This window comes from Eleutherodactylus coqui, chromosome 7 (genome assembly GCF_035609145.1).
Source record: "Eleutherodactylus coqui strain aEleCoq1 chromosome 7, aEleCoq1.hap1, whole genome shotgun sequence".
Lineage (NCBI taxonomy): Eukaryota > Metazoa > Chordata > Amphibia > Anura > Eleutherodactylidae > Eleutherodactylus > Eleutherodactylus coqui.
In genome coordinates, this window is record NC_089843.1 from 108,771,523 (window position 1) to 108,786,587 (window position 15,065).

At 43.7% G+C, this 15,065-nt stretch overlaps 1 protein-coding gene across 2 annotated transcripts in view; it reads right to left on the minus strand.

Annotated features, from left to right (window-relative positions):
- Positions 1-7,203: 7,203 nt before the first annotated feature.
- Positions 7,204-15,065, minus strand: part of GALNT7 (polypeptide N-acetylgalactosaminyltransferase 7) — a 129,592-nt gene continuing 121,730 nt past the window's right edge. For both annotated transcript variants that reach the window (XM_066573528.1, XM_066573527.1), the window contains exons 10-12: positions 12,038-12,136; positions 10,286-10,414; positions 7,204-8,798 (exon numbers count right to left, since the gene is read on the minus strand). In XM_066573528.1, coding sequence (XP_066429625.1) covers positions 8,661-8,798; positions 10,286-10,414; positions 12,038-12,136 — 366 coding nt within the window. In that variant the 3' untranslated portion in view covers positions 7,204-8,660. The remainder of the gene's footprint in view (positions 8,799-10,285; positions 10,415-12,037; positions 12,137-15,065) is intronic.

Sequence of the window (15,065 nt, forward strand, 5' to 3'; positions counted from 1 at the left end):
ATATATATATATATATTTTTTTCTTTGCGCTTCTCCATGAATGGCAGTAAATGAGTGCTGATTAGAGATGAGCGAGCGTACTCGGAAAAGCACTACTCGCTCGAGTAATTGGCTTTATCCGAGTATCGCTGTGCTCGTCCCTGAAGATTCGGGTGCCGCTGCGGCTGACAGGTGAGTCGCAGGGGAGAGCGGACGGGAGAGAGGGAGAGAAAGATCTCCCCTCCGTTCCTCCCCTGCAGCTCCCCGCTCCGTGCCGGCACCTGAATCTTCAGGGACGAGCACAGCGATACTCGGATAAAGCAAATTACTCGAGCGAGTAGTGCTTATCCGAGTACGCTCGCTCATCTCTAGTGCTGATCAATAAGCTTAGCCACTCGGAACCTGTTACAATGGCTGATTTGTGGACTGAGGAAAAAGAATCTAAGGCCAGTTACACCATTGTATTTCAACTACGGTTTTGTGTGCTTAGGTCTTCTGGGGGAAACTACTATTGATGGCCAATCGTCAGGATAGCTCATCAATAGCTGATTGTCTAGCTTATCAGCTGATTGTGCAAGCACCAAGTCATCTATTATACCCTAGCAAGCTGGGTACTCATCTTACTGACCTCAGAAGGATGAATCAACTACCTGAATCGGGGATTGAACCCGCAACCTTCAGGTCGTGAGCAAGAGTTTAGGATTGTATTTCTGCTGCTTTAACACTCTACGTCACTTTACACAGAGTGGAAGCCGCTGCTCTGACCCCTGTGTAGGGGCCGGCGCTTGTAACTGCTGGCACAGCTCTCATTGATGTCATGTTTGCTGTAAGTCAGTAGTAAAATATCAAACCTCTATAAACATTGCAGGATTTTTTGGATCCTTGGTGGGTTTTTACTTTTGGAATTCGCGGCATGCTCTGATGTTCGTTTGTGGCATTTGTTTACAGGCTTCTCCATGAGAAAACAACCACCAAAGGACAAACATATGTGACTAAAAAGCACAGGCATCATTCAAAAAATGTATGCAATGTCTTTTCTCATCCAAAAGGCACAGAAAAAAAGACTGGGCCTCCTAATCAGCTCCGACCTAATTGATTCTGTTTAACAAACATCTTGATGAGTAGGAGTGTTTGTAACAACTGCCTTGCATACATACATGGCAGCCTATTATAGATGAGTGAGTATACTCGCTAAAGGCAATTGCTCGAGCGAGCATTGCCTTTAGCGAGTATCTCCCCCACTCGAGACAGCAGGTTCGGGCACGGAGCTGCGGGGGAGAGCGGGGCGGAACGGAGGGGAGATCTCTCTCTCCCCCCTGCTGACTGCCGCTACTCACTGCTCCCCCGCGCCGGCACCCGAACTTGCAGTCTCGAATGGGGGAGATACTCGCATACTCGCTAATCCCTACAGCCTATGGATGATGTATGTCACTGTCATACATCGGACACATCTTTTGGAGCAATACGTTGGGACATCTCCCTGATGTATACCTTCGCCGTCGAGAAAATCTTGCGATATTTGAGCATTGCAAGACACACAAATATGAACCTCATTCTTCTGAATGGAGTTGTACACAAGAGCGATTTTAGCTTCTAGAGGATCTCACCGAGGGATGCCTTCTTATTAAACTTGGACTTCTTAGAATCATTTTCTAGCAGGTTCTTATGCCAACCAGTTTAGCCTTTTGGCTAGTGCCGACCCTTTATTAGCAGATTCAAGTTAAAGTTTTTACTGATACAAATTGTGCAATTAATTGAGTACAAATTGAGGTATCAGCAGTCAGCGGAAACCAAAATCATCAATTATGGGCTGGATTCCAAATCATCCAGAAAATCAATCTGCGAATTTCATCACATCAACTGATAATGTAACGGAATAATATGTGTGGCTCCCCCACGTGTCTGGGAATCTCCTCCCAGACTTGGATCAGGGCATCAGTGAGCTCTTGGACAGTTTGTGACGCTACTTGGCATCAGATGCACGGATACAGAATACACCAACATAAGATGTTCGGACGGATTCACACAGCCACATTCATGTTGTGCTTGAGAAACTGGTGCGAAGTACGGCGCAGAAAGCAAATCGCGTCATGCTCTATTTCTGTGCGGGGCTCGCAATGTCACTACCCGGCTGCCGGCACATGAGAGATCCGGGCCCGCGGGAGCATGTGAGTGACGCGCTGCTCTCTGCAGGGGCTCGGGTCGGGTCTCGCTGCAGGAATTCTTGCAGCGGGATCCGACCCGGCCGCCTGCAGGTGGCCTTACTGTACTCGCACAGTGAGGAGGAGACCGAATGGAGCGTTGGCCGCTCAAGTACACTAGCACTCCATTCATTGTCAATGGGACTGCTGAGATAGCAGAGCTGTACCTGCTCAGGTATTTTTATCAGCCCTATTGAAATCCCACATGCTCAGCCAGCACTTCATCATATTGACATCACTGCGGGGGTCGCTTCTAACACTTCAGAACAGGACTCCCTTCTCCAGTCTGTTACTGAAGATCAGTGAGGATCTCAGCGGTGATATCCCCACCGATCAGCAAGTTATGTCCTATCCTGTGCAATTTTGGTACAATCTCTAAGTAAATCCACTGTAATGTGCTAACAGTGCACACAGAAAGGAAGTTAAAGATACTGGACCGGAACTAGACTATATGGAGTAATGGTAAAAATTTATTTTATGCAAATGAAGCTCCTAGGAGTGCACAGTACTGTTTGCCAAATTTAGAAGTCCTGGGTTTGCAATTAGATTGTATTAACGCACAAACTGTTTGCAGGCTTACTAAAGGATAATGCAAGTGAGTAGAAAGAAAAAAAAAAAAGATATTTCAAATCTGGTGCCTTTTGAACTATCCAGCCATTACAGTAGTTCCTGTGGTTACAAATTCCCTTTCCATTGAACATGTCACATTGATTAAGGCCTCATGCACGCGGCACGCATGGATTAAGGCCTCATGCACGCGGCACGCATGGATTAAGGCCTCATGCACGCGGCACGCATGGATTAAGGCCTCATGCACACGGCACGCATGGATTAAGGCCTCATGCACACGGCACGCATGGATTAAGGCCTCATGCACACGGCACGCATGGATTAAGGCCTCATGCACACGGCACGCATGGATTAAGGCCTCATGCACGCGGCCCACATGGATTAAGGCCTCATGCACACGGCACGCATGTATTAGGGCCTCATGCACACGGCACGCATGGATTAAGGCCTCATGCACACGGCACGCATGGATTAAGGCCTCATGCACACGGCACGCATGGATTAAGGCCTCATGCACACGGCACGCATGGATTCTGCACGGAATCCGTCCGTGACCACAGCGGGTGACTGTGTGTATCTGTGTGCGCATGCGGCAGCGTCTGTGTGGACCCCTCTTCTTCTGGGTTCTCTGTACTGCGGGTGGTCCACACGGCTCACCGGCGGACATGCACAGTACAGATTTTTTTTAAAAACTCCTGCTTTTCCTGTGGAATCTGCGGGAAAAGCAAACGTTTAAAAAGAAAAAAAATATGTACTGTGCATGTCCGTCGGGGAGCCGTGTGGACCACCTGCAATTCTTTAATTATGAACATTTTGCATGATTTTTATATGCGTCGTCAAGAAAGCAAAACACAAAAAATTAAAATATTTATTCTTGCACCTAGAAAAACAAGCAACCCCCAAATTAAACAGGAACATCCCAATACCCATAGTAAAATGCATCAGAATCTGTACAATTTCTACAGAAACATACAGTGTATCAAAAATCTGCATAAATCAAACTAAAACATGAAGAAAATGCATAGTGGTGTTATCATCATGTAAAGCAAAAAGCATGAGATTTCTTTCAAACAGGAGAACATGCCGATAAAGCAGGGGTCTACAACCCGGGGCGCTCTTCCTGTAGTTGTGCACATAGGGTGGTTTCCCAAACAGTGTAGAGCTGGGGGTTGCAGATGACTGCAATACACAATTCTCTCACTGGATTTACAGTATGAGATGCTGGACTGTCTCAATATACACATTTAGTTCACAGATCACTTTTAATTGCAGACAATACCCAAATGACATACAAACTACCTGCACAAGGTGATCCTTCCGTCTAACAAGAACGTACAGTGCATGGTTTATGCAAAGAATACAGTGGCATTTGTAGCCATAGTAGATCTGAAGGTTTACCTACAAAATATGGAATGAGCATTCTAGGACAAGGCCGGTCTCTCCGCTCAGTGATTCTCAGTCCCTTACAAGCTACAGATACGTCCTAGAATTCTGGGTGTTTTGCAGGGCGGCGCTTCATCCTCAGGAACGCATGGGGTGAACACGGCTCTAATTCTGTGGGATTGTAATAATAAAGGACTTCTGAGCAACATATGTAAAATCCATGTTAAGATTGCAATATTAGCCGTTATTAGTCATGCGAGATTTGAATGACACAGTCATTAATAAGTTAACCCAGCACAGAATTGTGCAGTCATAATGGCAGCCATTCTGTGGAACATTTGCCACCAGACAGGATACCCATGATGATATCTCACCTGTTAATCAGTTACAATAGGCTTTAAGCATCTTTGGTTTTCTGATTCGATAGAACATGTCAGAACTGTATTGCTTTCAATCAATTATGTTGTTTACTTTGTTCAACCCACTAGATTGGGGGTAAGGTAGTCCCATGTGTACGCTATGATTTAGTAGGAGTTACAAGTTTGCGCATCCCATGTTACCAGTTCCTGTGTCAACTAATAGAAGATGAAATTTATCTACAACCCTGCCTTCATCAGGTTGTTTCCTCTGTAGCTTTTTTCATCGGAATCATCGAAAACAGCATTCAAAGGTACTCCAGATGGAGCCATGGTTGAGTACGCCATCTGAAAATGCTGGCAAGGAAGGGAAACTTGGTCAAAATGGAAACCAAAGCTTGCACCATTGGTTTTTGTTAGACTAATGAAAAAGTCTATGGTTCCATCCAGAGTTCCTCTGAATGCAGTTTCTGGCAACTCAGACAGAATCCTTTTACAGAAAGCCACAGCAGAAACAAAAACACCAACAGAATGTTCTCCAACTTAACAATTTAAAGTGCACCTCTAATAAAATGCAAGCAGACTTGTCTGTTCAAACCGCGTTTTACATAACATCCCAGGGTTCCATCTAAATCTGGTTTTCAGAAACCCCCAGATGGGAGCGTAGGCTCTATAATTCTATCTGGCACAAATGCCAAAAAGAATAGAAACCTACTGAATTGGAGACCTTATTGGTCTCAGTTTCACTAATCAAACTTATGGTTCATTGGGATTCAGATGGAGCCTTAGGGTGAAGTCACACGAACGTATATCGGCTCGGTTTTTACACCGAGCCGATATACGTTGTCCTCGTGTGCAGGGGAGGGGGAGGATGGAAGAGCCAGGAGAAGGAACTGAGTTGCCGTTCCCCTCTCCGCCCCTCTGCACTATTTGCAATGGGAAGGGGTGGGGGCGGGGCCAAGTTCTGAGAATTAGCCCCGCCCCGTCCCACCTCTCCCCATTGCAAATAGTGCAGAGGGGCGGAGAGAAGGCAGAGAGGGGGGTGGGAGCTCAGTTGCTGCTCCTGGCTCTTCCATCCTCCCCCCCCCCCCCCCTGCACACGAGGACAACGTATATCGGCTCGGCGTAAAAACCGAGCCGATATACGTTCGTGTGACTTCACCCTTAAACAGTACCTGCACTTTTCACAAACTATTTAGATAAGGAAGATGGAACAATACCTATTGGACACCACCTATTGGATGGCAACATTCCTTCAAATCAATGTACGACTTCTTATCAAGTCTGTAAAACAATGATTGGGAACAGGAAACCAAGCCAGAAAATCATACACAGATGGCTGTTTCGGGGTGCTTGCCGCTCATCAGTGTGCAGTAGATTTCTGGCTTGGCTGCTGAGAGGCCTGTGATGTTGGCCAAGACACCCCTCTTGACTCACAAACTATTGACATATCAGAGAGACATATCAAAAGTTTTGATTAGTGGGGTCCTGTAGCTAAGACCCCCACTGATCACTAGAATGAGGAAGCTGCAGCACTCACCCGAGTGCTGTGCCCTTTCAGCTGTCTTTGTTATTTACTGTCTCCTCCCGGCAGCTGAAGACGGCCTCATAAAAAGGTGTATAGGAGCTTTATATAGACCTCCATGTGACCGTCTGAAGTTGCCGGCAGGAGCTGAAAAGCAGCAAAGGCAGCAAAAGGGCCACAGCGCTGGAGTGAGCGCTGCAACCCTTGGTTCTACCAATCAGCGAGGGTCTCAGCAGCAGGACCCCAATGATCAAAACTTTTGACATAGATCTTTGACATGTCAATAGTTTGTAAAAAGTGCAGCTACTCTCTAAATGCTGCCTGAACAGAGCCTTACTCCAAGCGGTGCGTTCTGCCTGGAGGTACATGCTCACCTTCGCCTCGTGATTGCGGTGGCTGCAGCTCTTATGTCTGAGGACCTGCACACCTTCATAACATTGTAACAAATGTGGACAGCCAACAGTGAAACAGATTTGGTTTCTTATAATGTATGAAAACCCTCAATAAATAAATAAATTACAAGCACAATCCCTTGCCATGGATATTCACCTAGAGGTCGCTGACTTCTACCAATTAGCAGGATTTATTACTTATTTACAGAACAACAATGTCGGTTAGTATCCGTTATGCTGCCAGCCATGTGATATTGTTGGAACGCAGTGTGAGTGTTGCGGCCTTTAGTGCGTTTTTTACCGCACCCTAACCTCCCTGTGTGTATACAGCATCATAAGGGTTTGTTAAGCGGAGATCACTCCCCAATACTGTAAGTGATAATCTAGGAACAGGTATACTGTAGTTACTGGGCCAACGGCACCATCTCACTGTAGGTATTATAACGTATGTGCAAACATTATGCATTCTACTGGTTTGACGCGAGCTCCTGTCATACCTTACCATTAGCCGGCTCCAATGTGATTATCCTGTTATTTGTGCTAGAAAACAGTGGAGGCAGATTCACAAGAAAGCCTTTCTCCTATCCCGAATGTGTATACTGCTTGCCAATCACCAGACAATGCAGCCACTATCAGGTAGATTAGATTGCATAACAATCACAGAAACCATAACATCGGAGATAAGATAGTACAATATCAATGAGCAATAACCACTGGCATTATACCTGCTGCAGGACATTATATGCTATTGGCAAATAGGAAGATTCACAACAACAGAGGAAAGGAAAAAATATATATAAATCACAGGACTGAACACGTTTTATTAAAATATCTTCCATGTTAAAGGTATGGCTGTATACTGTTGTGGAAGTACCCGGAATCCAATAGATACAGCAAACTATATGTTCCAACATAACCTTCATGGATTTGTCATAAACTGGTAGTAGCGCCCGCTACTGGAGGGTCCGTGTATTACTAGCTCATTGTATCAGCCCCTCATGTTAAAGCTGTAACCCCTCCATCAGTTATCAGCAGCTTCTATCTAGGCAAAATATACCTGTGTCTTCACTATATATGGAGCAGCTTCCATCCCTGGAAACTTCCGAAAGGATGTGACCTCAATAAGTGAACTAGTCACCAAAGTGGAGGGGGAAAAAACCCACATATACTGGCTGTTACTGTATTTATTCTTTGCACTTCTTAAGAAATATACGACAGCGTGTCACTTGAGGACAGAAGGTCTGCACAAATTATGTAGCAGTTAGTGTAGGGACGATTCCAATGGCCAATCGTGCGTTAATCGCTTCGATACATTTACTTACGAGATAGTTTAACCTGAGATTAGTTGAAGCCTCAACTTTCCTAGTGTCATAAAACACCAGGATCTGATATTTTGACACTAACCAGAACATTGTGCCTTATCTGGTACTTGTACTATGTTGTGGAGTGTGAAGACACTTTCGGAGTGTGGGTAGTAGAATTAGCAAAGCTATACAATTTACACAGATCGGAAGTTGCACCTTAAGAAGATGTCCATGATAATTGTTTACAGGTGACCACGAATGTGACATGACCTCTAAAGGAACAGTAATGAGTACATGTATGTGCATAACATTAAGAATTATGGCCTTGTCATGTGGCTAGGGCACCCAGCCAATAGAAGGGTCCCTTTACACTCTATGCATCCTTGTATTCATCAGACATTCATCATTCACCGATTGGCTTCCACCGATAACACATGGTCATCATATAGATCTGCTATACAAAAGAAATAAAGAGGCACTAAGATTTTTTTTCAGATTTTCCCCATTCAAAACAGCAGCACGGACAAAAAGCCACCATTGCTAAAACAAATCGTGGCAGTGCTTTGGAAAAAGAAAACAAAAATCAAATGGAAATCTAGTTAAATCACCGAGACACGTAAATCAAATGATTTTCAAGTGTGTTTTTAAAAAACTACCTTCCAGCCCCTGAGTATAATCCCGAAAAATTATTGTCTTTAGCTTTGTTCCTACAAACAGAGCTAGAAGCACTTTACAAACATTATCTTGAATCAAGATGATGTAAACGTGTAAAAAGTTTAAGGTAAAAGCAGTCTTGTAAACATTAACTGCAGGAGGACTCCGCTCTAATCCTGTAGACCGCCCTTCTCCTTCGTTACTTCTTGAAGGGGGTTTGCTGCAGACAGTTCTTATTTGGAGCAGCTTCCAGGCTTCCTTCAGCCAAGTCCATCTCTGCGTGTTGGTCTTCCATTCTACACACTAAGGATGTTGTTCATTTCCCACTTTTGTGATGACTTGCTGGAGTCACAGTCTGACAAGAACACTTTGTGAAGAACCTCAGAGCGATCCAAGCATTTTCCGGAAGGAATATAGGTGAATCGGTTTATGTTCTAAGGGGACAGAAAGATTTCAATTTCAGTTCTATCAACTTTTTCAAAATACATCTGAGAAGATTTCCCCTCCACTTCTTTATATCCAATGACCTCTGTCCTATGTCAGGAGCAATCAGTCTTTTTCAGTACAAGATTTAATGTATATATGTGGAATCTGAATTAGGTGATCTACTAGGGACCAGAAAACGTGGCGTGGAGGGTGTTGCTACTATAGTTTTGCATGCTTACCTTTTTTAAATACCCCAGAGCCCCCATAACAGTAATAAGTAACTAAACTGTAGCTGCTGTTACAACTAGGTCTTCTTCATACATGACCACCCTTCTTGACACTAGACTGTATATTACATGTCAGGTGAATCTAACAACAGCTTATAAACTGGTCAAGACTCAATAGTACCTATATAATTCATTAATAACCCCTTTCCTAGGGAAGGCTGGTGAGCAGGCACACAGAAGCGCAAGACAATTTTCACATGTCTGTGCTGAAGACGGTAAGGAACTACCTAGTGGCCTAATAAGATCTATTGGTCCTTACTCCCAAAGGTCTACTATTTAGCCATCAATGTCTTTGGGTACTTTTTTTTTTACATTAAAAACCCTCAAACAAGCAATCATGGGTGATTGTTGGCCCGTGTAAACACAGGACCCGACAGGGCAAACGAGGAATAATCGCTAGCTTGTTGCTCGGTTTTCAGTTTACCTAAAAACTATGCAACTGTCGGCCCGTGTAGACATGCCGTCAGTCGTTCATCTATGATCAACTACCTGTTTACTGTGAATGGAGGCAGCTGGCCAGAAGACATCTCCAGTGTGCTCTGCCTCCATTCACTGACCAATCATCACTTGTGTGTAAAAGCACAAGACTGATGATCGCTGCGATGACTGTTGGATGCTTAAGCACCCCACAGTTGGCTCATGTAAAAGTACCCTTATACAAAGTTTATTGCTGACCAGCCCAAGCACGAAGCCACAACGTCAGTAGAGCACATTGTTGGCTATGATGAGCAATGGGTTTTTGAATTTTGGGCCAGCTAATTACTTGCAGCTCCCAACATGCATGTACCAGCACAATGCTTTAAATGGAATAGACACGTTGATTAGGGTGATAGACTACACTAACAGGGTGGTGTTACAGGGATTACACAACATGGACTAAAAATTGATGTGGAATATTAATGGACAATAACTAAGCATTACAATAAAGTAATGTAAGGCCGAAAAAAGACATGTCCATCTAGTTCAGCCTATTACCCCCTCAATGTTGATCCAGAGGAAGGCAAAAAAAACAATGGAGGTAGGAGCCAATTTTCCCCATTTAAAGGGAAAAAATTCCTTCCCAATTCCAATCTAGCAATTGGAATAATCCCCGGATCACCGACCCTTCTGAAGTTATTAATGATTAGAACATATAGTATTGTATCGCTCAAGAGAGACATCCAGGCCCCTTGAACTCTTATCGCATTTGTCATCACCTCGTTACTCACCTTAAAATATTGCCATTCCTTGTACTCATTCAGATTACAATGTGTGATCATGACTGCTGTGCCATCCTGCCCCTTAGTCAGACACTGGTCATACTGCATCAACTGATTTGCTTCATTTATCCGGAAAAGCTAATAAAGTAAAATAATATTTTTATTAATACTGGTGCTCAGGGATGTAAATAAGGCACATATTTATATATACATTGTACAATATTTATTTTACATTATGCCTATACACACTGTTCAAAAAGATGACAAAACATTTAAAGCAACAGTCGGGGCTTGGGCAAACAAAGAAGGCTGTGCCAGCTATCCTGACTACCTGATACACACTGTGCATTAGTATTCATCATTAGTCAAAGGGCCCATTTACACACAAAGATGATCGCTCAAAAGATGGCTTTTGAGCGATCATTTTGCATAAACTACTACTTGGTACTAATGCCTATTAGTACCAATTAGTAGCGTGTAAGTCGCCAGGAGCTCAAATTAGAGAACAGACCCCCCCCTCCCCCTCTCTGTTCTCTGAATAAATTCCCTTTGTTCTGCCACAGGGCTGACAGCTAAGACAATATTATTAGTGCTCCCCGGGCAGAACACCGCGTGTGGGCCATCCGTCTTATCAGCTATTCTGCCGACCGATGGATTTCATGTCGAACTGAAAATCATCATTCGGCAGAAAAGTGAAAGATGGGCACATTTACACCTACCGATTCATCGTTGTGTTTAAAAGGGCCTTAAGACACTACACACTGCTTTAATTCACCAGCACTGGTCGTAAAAGGGCCTCGGCCCAGTACTGGCACTGGTATCTGATTTTTGGTGTGAGGAACAGAACAACGTTGCCATAGCTCTACAGAATGGCATCTGAAACAGCCTCCATTAGGGTGGCCTGAGAGACGATGTCCTGTAGTTGGTTCTGAGCTTGATTGAACCAACTGGCACACCAGATGGTGAAACAATCTGGAGACGCCGTGGTGAACACTATGCTGCCTGCAACGTCATCCAGGATGACCAGTTTGCGAGCAAAAGCGTTCCTTTATGCATTGCTGAAAATAATTAAGTGACCTATGCAGGAATGGGCAAAGTGTTTTTTCACCGTAAAAGGAAGGTTTTGTAATATACTTTAGTCATTTACTTATACCCCGCAGCGCTGTATATCACTTGATGCCCCCATTCAGGCCCACAGTCTAAATTCACCTATTACCGTTCTATGTTTTCGATGTGCAGAAAGAAGCTCAGACAAATGGGGCAAACATACAAACTCCATGCAGATGTTGTCCTTGGTGGGATGTGAACCTAGGAACCCAGCGCAGCACAGCAGTAGTGTTAACCACTGAACGGCCATGCTGCCCTGATTGGCACACCATTGGAAAATAGGAATTAATACTTTATGTAACCGACTTGACTAAAGACACAGCTGCTATAGGAAACTGTGGTTGGGACGGGCAATTTTCTCCGTCATGTTTTTCGACAGTCAAGGATATAGAATATCATGATTTGTAAAGTTGCACAGCAGGCGCCATGAATCATGAGCTTTGTGCCTCATACTGTGAGCTGGATATCGCTTACTGAACTTATGTCTGGTTAGGAGGATTTCTACAGTAATGTCACACTAGAGCAACTACATTTTTCAGGATCAGGTAAATTGACTCAGCAGTACAGCAAATAAAGCCCAAAAATATAGGTTTATTTACGCTTGCTAACAAATCTCTAATGTACTTCTGTAGATGCTGCACGCATTTAACTCACCTGGTTTCCGCCCATCCTATGGCAGGGACCCAGTTCCACTAAGCCTCCGTTTGTATGACCCATGCTGTCAATGCAATAGCTGGAGTCTAAACCTCTTATCTATAAACATAATAACAATAATGTAGATTTACCCAATGCAAGCTTTTTATCTGTAATACAGTAATTACAATTGTGAAAATAATATTAGTTGTACACATTAGGAAAGTCCTTTAGAAGTAGACATATACAGCAATAGATGCTGTATATCACAGCTCCCTATCGACAAGTAACATCATGCATGGTATCATATAGTAACATAGTATGGAAGGCCGAAAAAAGACATATGTCCCTCCAGTTCAGCTTATTGCACCTCTATGTTGATCCAGAGGAAGGAAAAAAAACCCAATGAGGTAGAAGCCAATTTACCTTCTTTAAGGAAAAAATTCCTTGCTGACTGGTGCAATAACCTACAGGAAGTACTTGACTTGGATTATCGCTGCGGGGAACGCAGTGAAAATTCGCCCATGGACAGGAGCCCTAAGTATCCTTTTTTTCAGCAGGTTATAACAGAAAAGGACGTTCTACTAAGTACTGAAGACCCTGGTCATGAAGGATTGAAGAATTCTGAGACTGCAGTAATTATTAAAAGTGGCACTTTGTGTTGAATTTGAGGAAATCACTTGTTATATTAGTTGTGTTTAGCCATTTAAATAGTTCCAGTCTTTTTTTTTTTTTTTTTGCAAACAATTAAAAATTTGCAAATTTGACAAATAAACCTAATTTGCAATGGAAGTTGAATAATTTTAATTGCAATTGTATATATTCTATACTTGATCTTGCTGTCGATGGGATGCATGTATCTACAGAGTACCTAATAACTATGGATGATTTTATTCACCTACTAACTCAACTTCAATCACGTAATTGTAAGCGCCTTATTGGCGTCACCTTAAACCTTTTTTTCTAGAACTGCTATTTTTTAACATGAGTGCCTTACATCTATCCGCTCTGTCTCAGGTTAAAGAACTTTCTGGCATTTCTTACGGACGATGAAACTAATGAAACAAACATTGAATGCAATATCCCGAAATTCAAGTGGAAAGACATCTGAGAAATGACCCCGAGCTCATAAACGTTTTTAGTCATCACAAAAATGTTCTTGAAGATGCAATGTTGTAAACCCGATAGCTGCAGATTGTGGATAATATATTCCACTAGAGGTCAGAGCTGAAAAGCCTCACAACAAGGTTTTCAGCAAAGTGAGCCGCCTGTTTGTGCTCCTCAGGTCCCCAGAAATAAATCAATATTTAGACCACAGCTAATTGAATGCTGGGACTAAACCCAAATAACGGATTGGTGGGACACAGAACTGGATGCAGGAAAGGGGTAAAACACCAAGTGGTCAATTACTCCCATGTAGAGGGGGGATCACAGCAAATATCTACATTGTACTGATGGGGGGGAAATATGGGAGAATATATGCAGAAAAAAGGAAAGAGTGAAATGCCTTCATTCTGGCATTTATTGATACCGCGCAGAACTGCAATATAATCTGGGATGTCACATGAGCAGAAGCATGCGGCTGAGCAGTGGTAGTCGGTCCGGAGGTTCTTCTGATCCAATGTGAAAGTTGGGACTCACGGACACCAGTATAGCTCCATAGTACCTGCCATACTGGCTCTATATGGACACAGGTATCCCCCAAGAGCAATGCTTTTAAGGGAGAAAACCTCTAAACATATGGAGTCTGAAACACCGCCACAACTTTTTACCTGTTAGACGCGCATGAAATCAAACGGTAAAAGAAACTACGTCTTTGTGTCTAATGACTGCGTACATAAAGGGAGTCACAATATGTGTAGGGGCCCAATAATCCAAGAAATCTGATGGTTATTTTTCCCACTGTAAGTTTTTTTAAAGGTCAGGTTTGGAAATAAGCAGTCTTTTTGTTCCTTAAAAGGGGTTTTCCAGGCAGCAGCCGCTGTTAGTGCCGTGATACACCAGGGTTGGAGTGGAAGCAACTGCGCCGACCCTGTGTAGTGGCCAGTGCTCATAATTGCAGGCTGAGATCCCACCAATTTCAATAGGATTTGCACCTGCAATTATGAGTGCCGGCCACTACAAAGGGTCGGCACAGCGGCTTCCACTCCGACCCTGGTGTATCCTGGTACTGATAGCGCACGCTGCCTGGTAAACCCGTTTAATATGGGCTATATATTGAAATACAGACAAAATTAGGTCGACTTTTCTGGAATTTCCAGGCACAACACTAATAACGGCATAAACTATGCTCACATGAATGAGATGTTTAATAGGTTGTCCCTGTATTATACATCCAAATATGTTAAAATAAAAGCAGCAGTACTTATCTCTCACCCCCAGCGATCCTGCACTGCAGCCCCGCTGTCCTCCAATCAGAGGCTGCAGCAGTCAGGTGCCATTCTCCTGACATCATCTAAGAACTGATTACAGGAGAAGGGTATGTGACCACCGTATCCTCCGATTGGCTACAGCAGTCAGGTGATTACCATTCCAAAACAAACACTAGGAGGACAGTGGGGCAACAGCGCTGGAACGCCAGGGGTGAAGATGGCCAAGAACCACTTCCATTAGCTTAAAAGATTTGGATCCATTTCTAAAAAGTTCTATAACATCCTCACAACCCACTTAAAGGGAATGCGTTATGTCCACACAGTACCATAAACTAATTTGTAGTGCTATTAGGGGACATGACAGGGAGTGGGATGATGTAAGTTTTACCCTCGCCTGCTCTCTGGATCCAGTGGTGCCCCCCTCTGAAGATCGGGTTGGCACTGCACATCCAACTCTTTTCACAGTGCCGTGCCTGGGCTCTTCCATTGACTTGTATGGGAGAGTGTGCATGGCAATGTGAAAAGTTTTGGTTTTGCAATGCGGGCATGATCTTCAGAGGGGGGACACCACTAGATCCAGAGAGCGGGAGAGTATAAAAAATACATCACCCCCCTCCCTGTCACATCCCCTAATAACACTATAAATTAGTTTATGCTGCTGTTGGGATGGGATAGCT